The sequence below is a fragment of the Oryctolagus cuniculus genome, chromosome 11 (assembly GCF_051225735.1).
Source record: "Oryctolagus cuniculus isolate XC-2025 breed Fujian yellow rabbit chromosome 11, ASM5122573v1, whole genome shotgun sequence".
NCBI classification, from domain to species: Eukaryota; Metazoa; Chordata; class Mammalia; order Lagomorpha; family Leporidae; genus Oryctolagus; species Oryctolagus cuniculus.
The window spans coordinates 49,541,836-49,558,615 of NC_142877.1; the positions used below are offsets into that span (position 1 = coordinate 49,541,836).

The following is a 16,780-nucleotide window of genomic DNA, read 5'->3' on the forward strand; positions in this document are numbered from 1 at the left end:
GGAATATCAGAAAGGCTGGGCATTTGTTAAAACCACTGTAGCAGCTGGTAACTGGGGACAGACCCTTGGGGCCGTGCACATACCCTGCGTGTCCCCGACGCTGTGCCCACTGACTGTGACGTAAAGTCTGGGCGTTTGTTAAAACCACCATAGCAGCTGGCAACTGGGGACAGACCCTCGGGTCCATGCACATACCCTGTGTGTCCCCGATGCTGTGCCCACTGACTGGCGTTCAGCTCCTGTCCCCGTCACTTGATGGTTCTCTCTTCCTCTCACTCCTTCTGTATTTTTTACTTAGGAGTCTTCTGTAAGGAAGATTTGTGAAAACGTCACTTGCCCAACGGCACAAGCTATTAGGAGGCCAGGCTGCACTCTGAGCTGTGTCTGTCCAGTGTCCTGAGCCTGGTGCCCAGCCAGCCACTAAGCTGCCCTGCCTGCACCCCACCCCCGACACACACACATAAGGGGGAGCCCCTGGAGCTCACCTGCTGCCTGCATGTGGGCAGGGAGAGCTGTGGAAGCTGACCCCGTCCTCCGACGCACATAAGGAGGACTAATTTACGATCCCCTGGGGACTTGAAGGGGTGTGGAGGAGAGTGCTGTGCTCTGGGCTGCCCTTGGCTGGTGGGTGTGAGCAGGTGGGTTTTCTGCCCATGCGGTGCCCATGTGGGGTTAACACAGATGAAGGTCCTAGGCAGGGGCTTGATGAGTGCCCCCGTTGCCCGCAGTCTCCCTACTTGTGAGAAGTCTCAGATTCTGCTTCTGCCTCCTCAGCGCATCTATTACCTCTCGCTGGAGTTCTACATGGGCCGCACGCTGCAGAACACCATGGTGAACCTGGGCCTGCAGACTGCCTGTGACGAAGCCATTTACCAGGTACGGGACCTCGTGGCACACGTTCCCGCCGTGGGAGCCCGGCTGTTACCGTGTGCCACGCTGGGAGAATGGGGACACAGTGGCCGCGCCTTCTCCCTGCCTGGTGAGGGTGGCCCCGCGTCCTCAAGGGGAGAGGTCAGAGTGGGGTGGGAGAAGAATCCGCGAGTATTGGGTTCTGTTGGGGTGCTGAGGCTTGGAGGTTTCAAGAAGGCATAGCCCTGCCTGGCCTTCCCGGGGCAGGTGGGGAAGGTGGCTGACTGTGGTGGTGCCTCATTTCTGCTTGATTCAGCTAAGACTTCCCCCAGTTCCCCTCTTCTGGTCCTTGGGTTTTGAATTGCTCCTTCCTGCCAGGACAAACTGCATGGCTCAGGGCTCCTCATGAACAGTTCCTCGCCGTGAGTGTGTTCCTCTCACAGTTCACCTGTGATCACCGAGCCACCCACACTTGGTTTTATATATATATATAAATATATACAATATATAAATATATATTTATATATAATATCTATAAATAATTTATTGATTTATTTGATAGTTAAACAGAAAGAGTTAGACACAGAGTTCTTCCATCTGCTAGTTCACTCCTTTCCTTAAATGGTCAGGGATGGACCAGGCCAAAGAGGCAGGGTTTCCCCTGTGGGTGCAGGGGCCCAAGCACTTGGTCCATCTTCCCCTGCTTCTCCTAGGCACATGAGCAGGGAGCTGGATCAGAAGTAGAGCAGCAGGGACTCAAACCGCTGCCCATATGAGATGCTGGTGTTGCAGGTGGAGGCTCAATCTTCTACACCTCAGCACAAGCCCTTGTTATTTTAAAAATGAATTCATGAGGCTGGTGTTGTGGCGTAGTAGGTTAAGCCTCTGCCTGTGATGGTGGCATCCTATATGGCACCAGTTCATGTTCTGGCTGCTCCTCTTCTGATCCAGCTCTCTGCTATGGTGTGAGAAAGTAGTGGAACGTGGCCTAAGTGCTTGGGCCCCTGCACCCATGTGGGGCTCCTGGCTTCAGATTGGACCTTTGGCTGTTGAAGCCATTTGGGGAGTGAATCAGCAGACAGAAGACCTTTTCTCTCTATCTCTCCCTCTCACTGTCTGTAACTCTACCTCTCAAATAAATAAATAAAATTTTTTTAAAAATGAATTCACTGGCTGGCGCTGCGGCTCAATAGGCTAATGCTCTGCGTGTGGTGCCGGCACACCGCGTTCTAGTCCCGGTCAGGGTGCCGGATTCTGTCCCGGTTGCCCCTCTTCCAGGCCAGCTCTCTGCTGTGGCCAGGTAGTGCAGTGGAGGATGGCCCAGGTGCTTGGGCCCTGCACCCCGTGGGAGACCAGGGTAAGTACCTGGCTCCTGCCATCGGATCAGCACGGTACGCTGGCCACTGTGCACCGGCCGCGGCAGCCATTGGAGGGTGAACCAACGGCAAAGGAAGACCCTTCTCTCTGTCTTTCTCTCTCACTGTCCATTCTGCCTGTCAAAAAAAAAAAAAAAAAATGAATTCATGTATATGTCTCAAAATTTTTTTGCATTTTAATATCTAAGTAGATGAATATCCATAGGCATTATACACATAAACTAAAGCTCTTTGAGTCCCCCTAAGATCAAAAAGTTGAAAAACCACGGATCCCACTTGTGTGAGTGATTTGTCAAGTTCATATTCACATTCTGAAGCAACACGGTATTTGTCTGTATACATTGTTCCCACTGACACCTTCCTGCACACTTTAAGTCATCTGATGCAGTGTAAGCGCTGTATAAGTGGGTATTGTGCTGCATTAGTCAGGAGTAGCGGCCTGAAAACAAGCCCATGTGTGTTCAGTGCAGGTGCATTTTTTTTCTCAGTCATTTCTGATCCGTGGTTGGTTGAGTCCACAGATGTGGAACCCGCACTGTGCTGTGACTGACAGCCTTGCAGTCTGCATCCTGGAACGTTTTGAAGTCAATTTAAGTAATTGTGACTGTGTTGCTTTCATTCTGGTTTTTAACGTGCCATGTCTCTCTCACAAAAGTGTTTGAATACAACCTGAATAACCACAGGGAAAATTGCTTTTAAGTTTTGATTTAAAAAGATGTCACACAAAGAACATTAGACCATGTGAAATGAGATAATTGTTAAAACCACTGGGTTCATATTTATAATATGTTCACTATAATTAATAGGTTAATAACCTGACAGTAAATGGATTTGGCTCTTAAACCATGGCTAAGTTTGATTGTTAACTCTTAGTAGTTTTTGAAACATATGAAAATATGCATTTTTGTGCACTGATTTAACATCAAATTTTAGTGTTATATTTTGAAGTTTAAATAGAAGCAGACTCTGACTTTTGGAGTAAGATCATAGGATTTAAACATCTTTCACCCTGTAGTTTGACAAAATATTAACTAGTATTAAAATATTTTGTTTTTGTTTGCAGTTGGGGTTGGACTTGGAAGAGCTAGAGGAAATAGAGGAGGATGCTGGCCTTGGGAACGGAGGCCTGGGGCGGCTGGCAGGTAACTGCTCCCGGCCTGGGGATGGGGTCCTGGGGCGGCTGGCAGGTAGCTGCTCCCGGCCTGGGGATGGGGACATGGGGCGGCTGGCAGGTAGCTGCTCCTGGTCTGGGGATGGGGTCCTGGGGCGGCTGGCAGGTAGCTGCTTCCATTGGGGTAAACTGTTTTTGGTCTGTGGCTGTCTGGGGATCCAGTGGTGAGGCCAAGGTCAGGCAAGCTCCTGATCCTGCTCTGTGAAGAGTAAATTGGCTCAGCGTGGGTGGGTGGACATGTTCTTCAGATAAAAACCTTTACTGGTAATGGAGGGAATTGAGAATAAGCCATGGGCATCTGGCCCAGCTACTAAGATGCTGATTCGGATGCCCAGGTCCCATGTTGGAATGCCTGGGCTTGATACCTGGGGTCCGGCTCTTGACTCCAGCTCCCTGCTAATACAGACCCTGGGAGGCTGCAGCGTTAGCTCAAGTACTTGGGTCCCTGCCGCCTACATGGGAGATCTGGATTGAGTTCCAGACTCCCAACTTTGGCCTGGTCCGGTTCTGGCCGTTGATGATATTTGGGGAGTAAACCAGCAGACAGCAGATAGGATCTCTCTGTCTGCCTCTACCTCTCAAATAAAAAAAAAAAAAAAAAGGAAATAAATGTCATTTATAATAGGAAGGGGACTTCATTTACCATGCCTTGCCAGGGTCGGGTAAACTGGTGCTGCCAGGGTCCCAGATGCTGACTGCTTTCCAGGGTCCAGAAGCCAATAGTCATTGAGAGCAGGACCTGTGGGTAAGGAAGTGGTTCTGGTCCCAGCTTTACTAGAGTTAAGTGAACCAAAATCAGAGCCGTGTCTTTGGAAGAGGTCGTCTCTTGGACCACAGTGTTGGAGACCACGCCCAGTTTTGTTGTTGTCATTTTGTTTTCTGTTTTAATTATTTTTGCGCAGGGGAACATGGAAGTGGGGGCTGGTATTGTATGGCGCAGCGGGTTAAGCCACTGCTTGCAAAGCCGGCATCCCACATCAGAGCACCAGTTCGCCCAGCTGCTCCACTTCTGATCCAGCTCCCTGCTAATGGCCTGGGAAAGCAATGGAAGATGGTCTGAGGGCTTAGGCCCCTGGGTCCACGTGGGGGTCCTGGATGAAGCTCCAGACTCCTGGCCTCGACTTGGCCCAGACTGTGCTGTTGTGGCCATCTGGAGAGTGAATCAGTGGATGGAAGCTTTCTGTCTCTCCTTTCTCTGCCATTTTGCCTTTCAAATTAAAGACAAACAAACATGGAAGTTGAATAATGATCTCGGTGAGATTTTCATTTCACTGTGAGTTCAGGGCTCCTAGGGACAGTGTCCCTGGGGCAGAGGAGTTGTGGACATGGGGATGTGTGTGTAGGGACCATGGGAGTGGGACGTGGCCCTGAACTGCTTCTTGCCATGGCCCCTTTTTGGAGTAAATGTCTCTATAGAGGGATGTGTTTATGTTTTCAGATTTTAAACTTAAATTCTTTAAAAATCATAAATGCCACCTCTTTCTATCCAGCAAAATATCTCATGGATCCAAATGAAGAAAAGCCTTGTTTGGCCTAGTGGTCACGATGCCTGTGTCCCAAATCTGAGTACCTGGGTTTGATCTCCAGCTCTGTTTCTTGACCCCAGCTTCCCTGGGAAGAAGCAGATGATGGATCAAATAGCTGGACCCCTGAACCCACGTGGGAGACCTGGATTGAGTTCCTGGCTCCAGACTCTGGCTTGGCCCAGCACCAGCCTCGGTGGGCACCAGTGAATGAGAGAGTGGTTTGTGCTCTCTCTGTCTTTGTGTGTGTGTGTGTGTGTATGTGTGTATGTGTGCCTCAGATTAAAAGAGCAAAATAAAATAAACACGAGAAAGCAAACCATTGCCCCCCGTCCCCACCCCAACATCATAAGTATGGGAAGCTGAGTGTGTCCTCTGTGTCCCTGTCTCAGGTGCAAGGCTGCAGGGTCGCTTTGGCAGCAAGCTCAGCTCAGGTCAGGCCCTCCATCACTCCACCCACAGCACCATGTGCTGGCGGCAGAGGACAGCCCTTGGGCCCCGGGGGTGAGGCCCCTACCAGGGATTCTGCTGCTCTGACCCCAGTCCCCACCCAGGATGTTGGATTACTCACTGCTGGCACTTCCTGCTTTGTCTTTTCTCAGTGAATGCAGAACCTGCTTTTTAAATATTTTTTATGATAGAACTATTCTTATTAAGATGTTACAGAGGCCGGTGCCGTGGCTCAATAGGCTAATCCTCTGCCTTGCGGCACCGGCACACCAGGTTCTAGTCCTGGTCGGGGCGCCGGAGTCTGTCCCGGTTGCTCCTCTTCCAAGCCAGCTCTCTGCTATGGCCCGGGAGTGCAGTGGAGGATGGCCCAGGTCCTTGGGCCCTGCACCCCATGGGAAACCAGGAGAAGCACCTGGCTCCTGGCTTTGGATCAGTGCAGTGCGCCGGCTGCAGCGTGCCGGCCGCAGCGTGCCGGCCGCAGAGGCCATTGGAGGGTGAACCAACGGCAAAGGAAGACCTTTCTTTCTGTCTCTCTCTCTCACTGTCCACTCTGCCTGTCAAAAAAAAAAAAAAAAAAATGATGTTACAGAGAGGGAGAGAGATAGAGCAATCTCCCATCCACTGGTATATTCCCTAAATGGCCACAGTGGCCAGGGCTGGGCCAGACCAAAGCCAGGAGCCTGGAACTCCATCTGGGTTTCTCATTTGGGCAGTCGGGGTCCAAGTACTTGGGCCGTCTTCTGCATAACAGGGAACTGGGTTGGAATGGAGCAGCCGGGACTTGAACCGGTGCTCATATGGGATGCTGGCATGGCAGGTGGCAGCTTAATCCCCTGGGGCACAGTGTCAGCCCCAGAACCTGGTTTCTTGAGTTTAGTGGGAAGCTTCTGTTTCATGTCTCCACTGCGGCTGTCCTGTCTAACCCTGTGGCACCCGTAGGGTGACCAGTTACCCCCCACCTCTGACCTCGAGGCTGGCCCCATCCACTGCCCTTGGTGTGCCCCTGTCCAGTCTCCTTTCTTGCCACTTGCCTGCGACCTGGCCTGGACCCAGGACACTGCTTCCTCCGCTCCCAGCCGTCTCTGTGGCCTGGTGTGAATGCCCCCTGCCTATAAGAGTGACGCCTCATGCCTGTAGGCCTGACCAGCGTCATACTCATTAGGGCTGCTCTGTCCTGGTTCCCTCCTGCGGGACTGATCCCCAGCCACATGAGTGTGGGTCTTGCTCTTCCCTCTCTCAGAGTGCCTGACCCACAGGCCTGTGTGTGTTGAGGACCTGGACCTGGACAGGGACTTTGTTTGCTAGTGTCCCGTGGGTGGCTTGTGGGCCTTCTTTCTTCCTCCTCCCGCCCTTCCATTCAGAGGGTTCTTATAAGGTCGGCTTCTGGATCTTGGTTCAGATCATTGGTTTGTCTTTGAGTAGGGTTTGATCAGAACAGGGGCCCAAGGGGGTGATGTGCAGTCCCAGCCACCTTCTGGGGACCCTGGTGGCACTCACTCCAGCTGGGGGGTTCGAGTGCTGCAGGCTAAGAAGCACACATCACTAGCCCTTACTGGGTCTACATCACCAGCTTGTTGGGATTTTTTTTTTTAGATTGATTTATATATTTGAAAGTCTGAGTTTCATAGAGAGAGGAGAGGCAGAGAGAGATTCAGAAAGAGAGGTCTTCTGTCCTCTGGTTCACTCCCCAGATGGCTGCAACAGCTGGAGCTGTGCCGATCCAAAGTGAGGAGCCAGGAGCTTCTTCCAGATCCCCCACATGGGTACAGGGACCCAAGGACTTGGGCCATCTTCCACTGCTTTGTTGGGATGGTTTTTGTGATGTGTCCCTGTTATCAGTGCTGGGCAGATTTTTAAGTAGAATGTGCAGGTAGGTGGTGGCAGGCCTCAGGCTGAGGTGAGATGTTTGAGTTGGTGGTCGGGGCCTTTTTCTCTACAGTGAGCCAAGCTTCCTCCTCTCCCCGGTAGCCACTGCATTGGTACCTGCTTAGCCTGGCCCCAGGCTTGAGGGGTGAGGGACCCGGTCTCCTGTGGTCCCTGCTAGCTCCCGGCCTCACGCCCCAGGGGCCTTGTCCCCCAAGACTTGAATTCCAGTGCCTCTGCTCGCTGATTGTCTTTGCTCTGTGGTTGGATTTTCAGCCTGTTTCCTGGACTCGATGGCCACCTTGGGCCTGGCGGCCTACGGCTATGGAATCCGCTACGAGTTTGGGATTTTTAACCAGAAAATCGTCAACGGCTGGCAGGTGAGTGAGATTCGGTTTCTTCACTGGTTTCCAGCTCTTACTCACACATGAAAAGAAACAGGAGCACTTTCAGTTCAGTATTTTATGCTCTGGCCTCCTAGGAGGGGCAACTGGGCAGCCGTGGGCCATGTTGGCGAAGTCGGGGTGCCCCACAGCTCCGAGTGCCTTCAGCACTCCGGCAGGCTGCAGAGAGACACAGGTCCCTGTGTGGGCCCTGTGCAGATGGCTTCTCTGTGGGGACCTGAGAGCCCTCGTGGAGCCTTACAATGGGACCTGGGAGAGGCGTGTGATTCACTGTGTGCAGCTTAACCCGACACGAGCCGCAGTCGGTGACACGTGGACAGCCAGACAGGAGTGGGCGCACGGAGCCGCCGGGAATCAGCTATAGCAGGATGGTGACTGTCGCAGAGTGCGGTGGTGCAGGGGTACGCACGTCCTCTCCTTCACATTTCTTAATACACGCAGAGTGTCGGCAGAGGGAAGCAGCAGCTAGAAGCAAAGCAGACCCGAGACGGGGCTGGCTCCCTAGCTCGGTTCTCAGAAACACTTGCTGTATCGTTAGGAAGAGAACCGCGCTTCCCTCCTGGCGTCCTTTGCACAGGTCCCACTCAGGTGCGGGTGTCACACGGGCGCCAGCCACGGTCTGCACCCTTTCCAGCTCTGTCTTCCAGATGCGATCCGTGGGTCTGTAAGAAGCTCCCTTGGCCAGTGCCACGGCTCACCAGGCTAATCCTCTGCCTATGGCACCAGTACTGCGGGTTCTAGTCCTGGTTGGGGCACTGGTTCTGTCCCGGTTGCCCCTCTTCCAGGCCAGCTCTCTGCTGTGGCCTGGGAGTGCAGTGGAGGATGGCCCAAGTACTTGGGCCCTGCACCTGCATGGGAGACCAGGAGAAGCACCTGGCTCCTGGCTTCGGATCAGCGCAGTGCGTCAGCTGTAGCGGTCATTTGGGGGATGAATCAGAAAAAGGATCTGAAGACCTTTCTCTCTCACTAACTCTGCCTGTCAAAAAAAAAAAAAAAAAAAAAAAAAAAAAAAAAAAAAAAAAAGAGACAGAAGCTCCCAGAGGCTCCTCCATGCGTAGTCGCGGCTGGTGTTTGCTGCTTTGCCACTGAGACCTTGTTTCTCACAATGGTCCTCATTCCTGCACCTTTGCCGTGTGGGGTAGCACACACCTCCTCCACCCCTTGGATAGTGTGGTGTTTAGTTGCTTGCAGCAGAAATAAGTGCAACAGTGTGGGAGATAGAGGCCACAAGGCCAGCCCCTACATGGCACCCTGGCCGAGGGGGCAGGAGTGGAGTGTGGGCCCTGGAGGGGAGGCCCCGGCTCCGCTGCCTCTTGTGTTTGGAAAGTGTTGCTGCTGACATGTCCTGGGGTTGCTCTGCCGGAGACCCCTGGTAGACGGGGAAGAATCTCATTCACTGACAAGGAAGTACCACGCAGGTTGGAAGACAGGATCGGCAGTCAGACGAGGGGAGGTCTCGCCGGGCATGCTGGGCCCATGTCACCTGCCTGAAGCGCAGCCCGTGTGGTCTGGTGACTTCGGAGAAAAAGGATCCGATCTGTAAATCTCAGTTAACTTGTGCTGTGGAGTTCTCCTTCCCGGCGCTCCAGGCAGAGTAGGCTTCCCAGGGCGGTGGATGGACGAAGCTCCCCGCCGACGGCTCCTGCACAGAGGGCTCTCTGTCTGCTGGGAGAGCTTTCCTTGGTTTGTGGAGTACATTTGGCCTATCTGTGGATCTTGGAGGCCTTTTAAGTGTGGCTTCTGGAGAAGCTGCTGCTTCGAGGCAGGCCCAGTGCAAACACTGACTGGCGGTGTGGACTGTGGAGGCCCTCCACCATTGAGGACGTAGCGCCTGCTGGCCCCCTCTAGGTGGAAGAGGCTGACGACTGGCTGCGCTACGGCAACCCCTGGGAGAAGGCGCGGCCTGAGTACATGCTGCCTGTGCACTTCTACGGCCGTGTGGAGCACAGCCCCGAGGGTGTCAAGTGGCTGGACACGCAGGTACGGGGGTGGGCGTGCGGATTCCCTGGGGGCGTCTCCAGGCAGCAGCTGGGGGGCCTTTTATGTACCCTGTTTCTTATGCTTCCACTGTGAAGCCCCAGGCACACAGCACAGGGGAGGCTGTGTGCTGGGCCATGCATGCTGCCAGGCCATTCCTTGCTGGCACAGGGTGTGTATTCTGATGGGGGAAGGGCACGGACCCCTGGGTGGGCGGGAACAGTTCCCTGGAGCCCCTGCGGAGCCGTTTGCAGGCAGGGGCCCTCAGGAAAGCTGCTCAGCTGTCAGAGCTCTGGGACATGTCTAGGTCCTGGGCTGATGGCCTGGGTCCCTCCTGGCCAAGGGACCAGGACAAGCACCCAGGGTGCTGGCAGCATGGAGTGCCAGCCGTGGGAGGGCCAAGCGCAGGGGACACACAGGCTGCTGCCCTGAGGTAGTAGGAGCAGTGAGACTCAGCGGGGGATAGAGAGAGCAAAAACAAGAGGCTGGGGCAGTCGCTGGCCAACAGGGGGTGTGCTCCTGACTTCCTGGGACAGAGCCTTAAATAGGATAGATGGGGACCAATGGGGTGGGGGCTGGGGCTTATGGGGTGGGGGCGGGGCTGGGAGATTGGGATGCCCTGTGAGGGGCTTGGTGCTGCTGGTCTTTGACCTCGGTGCCTGGCACTCTGTCATCCATGGTTTTGGTTGAGTAGGGGAGAAGAGGGCAGGGCAGAAGGCAGGGACGAGGAGGGGAGGCAGGGTGGCACCACAGCGCCCTGGGAGGCCAGGCTGGGGAGGGGTCTTCCATCGCTGCTGGGACTGCAGGAGGAAAGTCTACAGGAGGAGAGATGTGGCCTTGGGAAGAGGGGTCACCAGGCAGCTTCCACCCAGGATGGCTGGGCTGGGTTTCCAGGGCAGGAGGTGTTTAAGCACAGAGCAGTCGAGTGTGTTGAGGCAGAAGGTGGGCAGCAGGAGGTGCCCCAGGAGAGGGAGCTGCCCACCCAGGGAGGGGAGGTGCAGAGGAGGCCCGGGGTGCCCGCTGCCTCAGCCTGGGGTGTGTCCTCCCACAGGTGGTGCTGGCCATGCCCTATGACACGCCTGTGCCAGGCTACAAGAACAACACGGTGAACACCATGAGGCTGTGGTCCGCCAAGGCGCCCAATGACTTCAAGCTGCAGGACTGTACGTCAGGCCACAACCAGCTCTCTGTCATCTCTCTCCGTGGCTTCTCCCCAGGGCTCGCCCCCACTTTGCCCTCCTGCTGGCTGGGGAAGCCGGCACCTCTGCAATGCGCTTGGTCCCTGTGGAGCAGGAGGCTGGTGCACCTGCTGGGCTAGTGTGGGAACCGCCCCCTCTGCACCAAGAAAAGCGCAGGGGGTTGTGTTGCGTGTGGTGTTGGGGGTGTTGCAGGAGCGGGCCTCACATGCCTCTAGGGGCAGGGATGAGATGGGGGCTGACCAGCAGCTCTGAGCCGTACTGCTCAGGCTGTGTCTCCTGGGCCTGGTCGAGTCAGCAGCCGAGCTGGAGGAGGAAGAGGCACCAGAGCCTAGCGGGGCCCGGGCCTGACCCAGCCGCCTCTGCTTGCAGTCAACGTGGGGGACTACATCGAGGCAGTCCTGGACAGGAACTTGGCTGAGAACATCTCCAGAGTCCTGTATCCCAATGACAACGTGAGTGGCTGATGTGGGCAATGCTTATGGAGGCCGGGGTTGTGTGGCAGAGCCCATTGCTCGCCTTGCCCAGGCTGCGGGGGGATTCCGTGTGATGGGGGCACTGGCTGCTCCTCTCTCATGTGTGCGTGCAGCTTCGGCACTGGATCGGGGGATGGGGAGGGGTGGGGTCGTGGCCACCCTGGAGAAGCCTGGCGCATCCACATGTGCCTTTCTGTGCCTCTCCTGTGCCCTTGCTCTCCTGTGGCTCCCAGCTCCAGCTCCCTGGTGGCTCTGGGCAGACGCAGCCAGGTCTTATGTGGAAGCTGTCAGAACCCAGGGCCAGCAGCTGCTCCTAGAGTACCCGATGCTGTGTTCCTGAGAGTCAGATGACTCGTTTGTCTTGGGAGGGCAGCACCTAGCTTTCAGAGATGCCTTGCACATGCCTGCCATCGGCTGGGCCACGGCTGTGGCCGCCTTCTCTGCTACCCCCTGGATTTCGCATGCTTGGACTTTGGCCTGTGTTTGTCGGTTGTGAATGTTTTAAAGTTAACTTTTTGTTTGATCAAAGCCACCTGCATGTGGTGGCAGAGACACTGGTGCTGAAAGACTCACAGTAAGATCCCCCTTGAGACTGGAAATTTCAGAGCTGCCAGTGGGGAGCGTGCCCAGTGCTTGCACCCTGGCATCTGGGTGTCTGGGTGGCTCTAGCACACCTCCTCCTGGGCTCCTCTTCCCTCTCACTGTTGATGCACTGAACACCTTGTCTTGGGGTCTGTCACATAGGCCATGTGATCCCTTCTACAGGTGCACACCTAGGCCGTGGCATCAGGTGGGCTGGGCTAGGCCAGTGACCTGGAGCTGCGGTCAGACTTGAGCTTTCTGTGGAATTAAGAATGACCCCACAGCCGGCGCCGTGGCTCACTAGGCTAATCCTCCGCCTTGCAGCGCCGGCACACAGTGTTCTAGTCCCAGTCGGGGCGCCGGAGTCTGTCCCGGTTGCCCCTCTTCCAGTCCAGCTCTCTGCTGTGGCCAGGGAGTGCAGTGGAGGATGGCCCAAGTACTTGGGCCCTGCACCCCATGGGAGACCAGGAGAAGCACCTGACTCCTGCCATCGGATCAGTGCGGTGCGTCGGCCGCAGCGCGCCGGCCGTGGTGGCCATTGGAGGGTGAACCAACGGCAAAAGGAAGACCTTTTTCTCTGTCTCTCTCACTGTCCACTCTGCCTGTCAAAAATTAAAAAAAAAAAAAAAAGAATGACCCCTAGATTGTGGGGCCAGTGGGAGATGCCCCTCCCGGACTGGCCGCCTCCAGCCTATCCTGGTCGTGGAAGACCCACAATAGGAAGTGGGGCACTGTAGCAGCTCCATGTGTGCCCCAGGCGGTGTGCATTACTGAGTCTGGCCCTGTAGCAGCCCCATGTCTGCCCCCCTGTGTCTGCCCCAGGCGGTGTGCATTGTTGAGTCTGGCCCTGTAGCAGCCCCACGTCTGCCCCCCTGTGTCTGCCCCAGGCAGTGTGCATTACTGAGCCTGGCCCTGTAGCAGCCCCACATCTGCCCCCCTGTGTCTGCCCCAGGCGGTGTGCATTACTGAGCCTGGCCCTGTAGCAGCCCCACGTCTGCCCCCCTGTGTCTGCCCCAGGCGGTGTGCATTACTGAGCCTGGCCCTGTAGCAGCCCCACGTCTGCCCCCCTGTGTCTGCCCCAGGCGGTATTCATTACTGAGTCTGGCCCTGTAGCAGCCCCACATCTGCTTCCCTGTGTCTGCCCCAGGCGGTGTTCATTACTGAGCCTGGCCCTGTTGCAGCCCCATGTCTGCCCTAGCCCGCGTTTGCCCCAGCGCTCGTCTGCCCCGGGCAGTGTGCATTGTAGCAGCCCGGTGTCAGCCCCAGCCTGTGTCTGCCCCAGCGGCATGCATTGTTGAGTCTGGCCCTGTGGCAGCCCCATGTCTCCCCCAGCCCGCGTCTCCCCCAGCCCATGTCTCCCCCAGCCCTCATCTGCCCCAGCCCGCATCTGCCCTGGGCGGTGTGCACTGTTGAGTCTGGTCCCACAGCAGCCCTGTGTCTGCAGTTCTTCGAGGGGAAGGAGCTCCGGCTGAAGCAGGAGTACTTTGTGGTGGCCGCCACCCTCCAGGACATCATTCGCCGCTTTAAGTCGTCTAAGTTCGGCTGCCGGGACCCAGTGAGGACCTCTTTCGAGACATTCCCAGACAAGGTGCGCATTGGGGCGAGGGGGAGGGCTGAGCTCATGCCAGGGGGTGGAAGGGGCATTCTTAGACTCTTGAGATTTCTTCTTCATGCCTGCGGAGGGGCTGGAGCAGGACAACAGTGTCCCCTTACCTCCAGGACTTGCCCTCTGGGTTAGGAGTACACCTGGGCTCCTCGCCCTGGACTAGGGTACCCTGGGGCAGTGTTGGCAATCCAGGCAGGAAGGTCATTGTGGAAGGCCCCCGCGGCAAAGCCCGGTGTGCATGGTGGGCTGAATGCAGTCGATTTAGACAAGGCTATCCTGGAGGGGAGATTCTGGGTCTGGGAGGGAACCATCCTTCTTGCACAAAGAGAGAGACAACAGGCCCCGCAGCTCCTCCTGGGCCTGCTGCAGAGCTCAGTGTACATGTCCCAGAGCATGCCTGAGCGCGGAGCTGGCAGCGTCTGCCTGGCTCACTCCCCAAGGCCTCTCTGGGTTCTCCAGGCTCCTCGGGTGGGGCTGCTGTGCCGGCTCCTTTATGCCCAGGGCTGCTCCTTGTCAACCTGCATGGGCACCCACGTGGGACGAGGAGACTGAATGGCACCCCCATGTGAATTGCAGGTGGCCATCCAGCTAAATGACACCCACCCAGCTCTGTCCATCCCTGAGCTCATGCGGATCCTGGTGGATGTGGAGAAGGTGGACTGGGACAAGGTGAGCGTGAGGAGCCGATGAGGCCCTCCACACACCTGGCTGTAGTGCGATGGTGGCCTGCGGGGACCAGGGTCATGGTGTCCTCTGATACCTGGATATGGTGATGGCATCTGGACCTCAAGCTTCTGCCTGCTGTGGTTCTGGATGGCTGAGCTAGTCCTGGGGAGCGGGGGCCTCCTCTGGCCTTGGTGAACTCTGAGAGGGGGAATATGGGTAGGGGCTGACCCTGGGAGACAGGTGTGCTGTGGGGAGTGAGGCAGCAGGGGGGCCGGGGACACACGCACAGGGATAGGGTTCTGACACTTGTTAGGCCTTCTCAGATATCTTCTCATCCTGAACATAAGCCCAAATCCCAGAAGCGTTAAGCTTAGAAATCACATAGTTTTCATACTTACAGACCTGTTCCCATGGCTCAGTTGTTTTGGGGGCCAAGATTCTTTAGTGGGATTTTCTTACAGTAGCTATAGCTACCCTGACAGGCAGAACCGTAAAGCAGACTGTGGGAGGTGTGCCCTCCAGGAAGTGGCTGCTGCCCATGATGGATGTGCCCAGTCCTGGCCAGCAGGGGGCAGCACCAAATAGGAAGATCTGGAAACAGAAAACTACTTAGCAGACTGGTAGTTTACATGAATTGTTAAAAGTGATTCCCACCATCATTCCTTATGTTCACACATGGGGTCAGAGTGGGAGACTCCCAGGGCTCATGTCAGCAATGCGAGGTGCCCCAGGCCAGCCCTGACAGCAGGGAGGAGGGGAGGGCTTGGTGTATGCCTGTGATCCCACATGCTCGCCTTGCCTAGGCCTCTGGCCATAGCACTGCTTGTCTCTAAACAAGACACACATGCTGGGGTGCTCAAATGGTCTAGGCCTGGGAAATCACCAAGAAGACCTGTGCATACACCAACCACACCGTGCTGCCCGAGGCCTTGGAGCGCTGGCCCGTGTCCATGTTTGAGAAACTGCTGCCACGGCACCTGGACATCATCTACGCCATCAACCAGAGGCACCTGGACGTGAGCTTTCAGCCCTGGCTGGTGTGGGGCAGGGGCCTGGAGAGGGGGTGCTCTGTGCCTTGGGGTCTGGGGCTGTCACTTGGCAGAGCGGTTGGCTGTTCCCAGCCCTGACCCCGACCCTGTGTATGGGAGTTGTGAGTCTAGGTCTTTTAAACACACTTCCATCCCTGAGCAGGCCTTAGATGGGAGGGTCTCTTGGGATACCCATGCCCTTTGGCCTGTGGGATTAGCACAGTAAAGGGTGATTGAGACAAGCACTGTATGTTCTCTCTGTGCTCCCCACAGAAGGCAAAGACCCACGAGTAGGGACTTGGAGTCCAGAGGTAATAGTTCAGTCAACTCCTGTATCCATGCAGTCAGGAGTAGGATTCAGTCAGCTCTTGTGTTTGTAGAGTCAGAGGCGATGGCTCAGTCCATGGAGCCAGGGTGTCAGTCAGCTCCTGTATCCATGGCGTCAGGTGTCACTCAGCTCCTGTGCTCAGGGAGTCAGGATGTTCAGACATCTCCTGTGTCCAGGGAGTCAGGGTATCAGTAGCTCCTGTGTCCATGGAGTCAGGTGTTCTATCAGCTCCTGTGTCCATGGAGTCAGGTGTCACTCAGCTCCTGTGTCCATGGAGCCAGAGTATCAGTCAGCTCCTGTGTCTGTGTAGCCAAGGTGTCAGTCAGCTTCTGTGTCCATGGAGTCAGGTGTCACTCAGCTCCTGTGTCCATGGAGTCAGGGTGTTCAGTCAGCTCCTGTGTCCATGGAGTCAGGAGGGATGATGGGTCACTCAGCTCCTGTGTCCAGGGAGTTGGGGTGTTTACTCAGCTCCTGTGTGCATGGAGTCAGGTGCCAGTCAGCTCCTGTGTCCATGGAGTCACAGTATCACTCAGCTCCTGTGTCTATGTAGTCAAGGTGTCACTCAGCTCCTGTGTCCATGGAGTCAGGGTGTCAGTAGCTCCTGTGTTCATGGAGTCAGGTGTCACTCAGCTCCTGTGCCCATGGAGTCAGGGGTGATGGGTCACTCAGCTCCTGTGTCCAGGGAGTTGGGGTGTTTACTCAGCTTCTGTGTCCATGGAGTCAGTCAGGGTGTTCGCTCAGCTCCTGTGTCCATGGTGTCAGGTGTCAGTCAGCTCCTGTGTCTATGAAGTCAGGTGTCAGTCAGTTCCTGTGTCCATGGAGTCAGAGTATCAGTCAGTTCCTGTGTCTATGTAGTCAGGGTGTCAGTAGCTCCTGTGTCCATGGAGTCAGGTGTCAGTCAGCTTCTGTGTCCATGGAGTCAGGGTGTCAGTCAGTTCCTGTGTCTGTGTAGTCAAGGTGTCACTCAGCTCCTGTGTCCATGAAGTCAGGTGTCAGTCAGCTCCTGTGTCCATGGAGTCAGGGTGTCAGTAGCTCCTGTGTCTGTGTAGTCAAGGTGTCACTCAGCTCCTGTGTCCATGGAGTCAGGGTGTCAGTAGCTCCTGTGTCCATGGAGTCAGGGTGTCAGTCAGCTCCTGTGTCCATGTAGTCAAGGTGTCAGTCAGCTTCTGTATCCATGGAGATAGGAATGCTGATTCAGCTCCTGTGTATGGAGTCATGGGTGATGGGTCAGTCAGTTCCTGTGTCCATTAGTCAGGGTGTTCAGTTAGTCAGCTCCTGTATCCAT

General features: G+C 55.8%; 1 protein-coding gene across 1 annotated transcript in view; it reads left to right on the top strand.

Annotated features, from left to right (window-relative positions):
- The window catches only part of PYGB (glycogen phosphorylase B), a 44,235-nt gene that overhangs the window by 15,285 nt on the left and 12,170 nt on the right, over positions 1 to 16,780 (top strand). Inside the window, exons 2-10 of the mRNA XM_051834445.3 lie at positions 775 to 876; positions 3,289 to 3,367; positions 7,509 to 7,612; positions 9,485 to 9,616; positions 10,665 to 10,776; positions 11,182 to 11,264; positions 13,312 to 13,455; positions 14,050 to 14,142; positions 15,009 to 15,155. Coding sequence (XP_051690405.1) covers positions 775 to 876; positions 3,289 to 3,367; positions 7,509 to 7,612; positions 9,485 to 9,616; positions 10,665 to 10,776; positions 11,182 to 11,264; positions 13,312 to 13,455; positions 14,050 to 14,142; positions 15,009 to 15,155 — 996 coding nt within the window. The remainder of the gene's footprint in view (positions 1 to 774; positions 877 to 3,288; positions 3,368 to 7,508; positions 7,613 to 9,484; positions 9,617 to 10,664; positions 10,777 to 11,181; positions 11,265 to 13,311; positions 13,456 to 14,049; positions 14,143 to 15,008; positions 15,156 to 16,780) is intronic.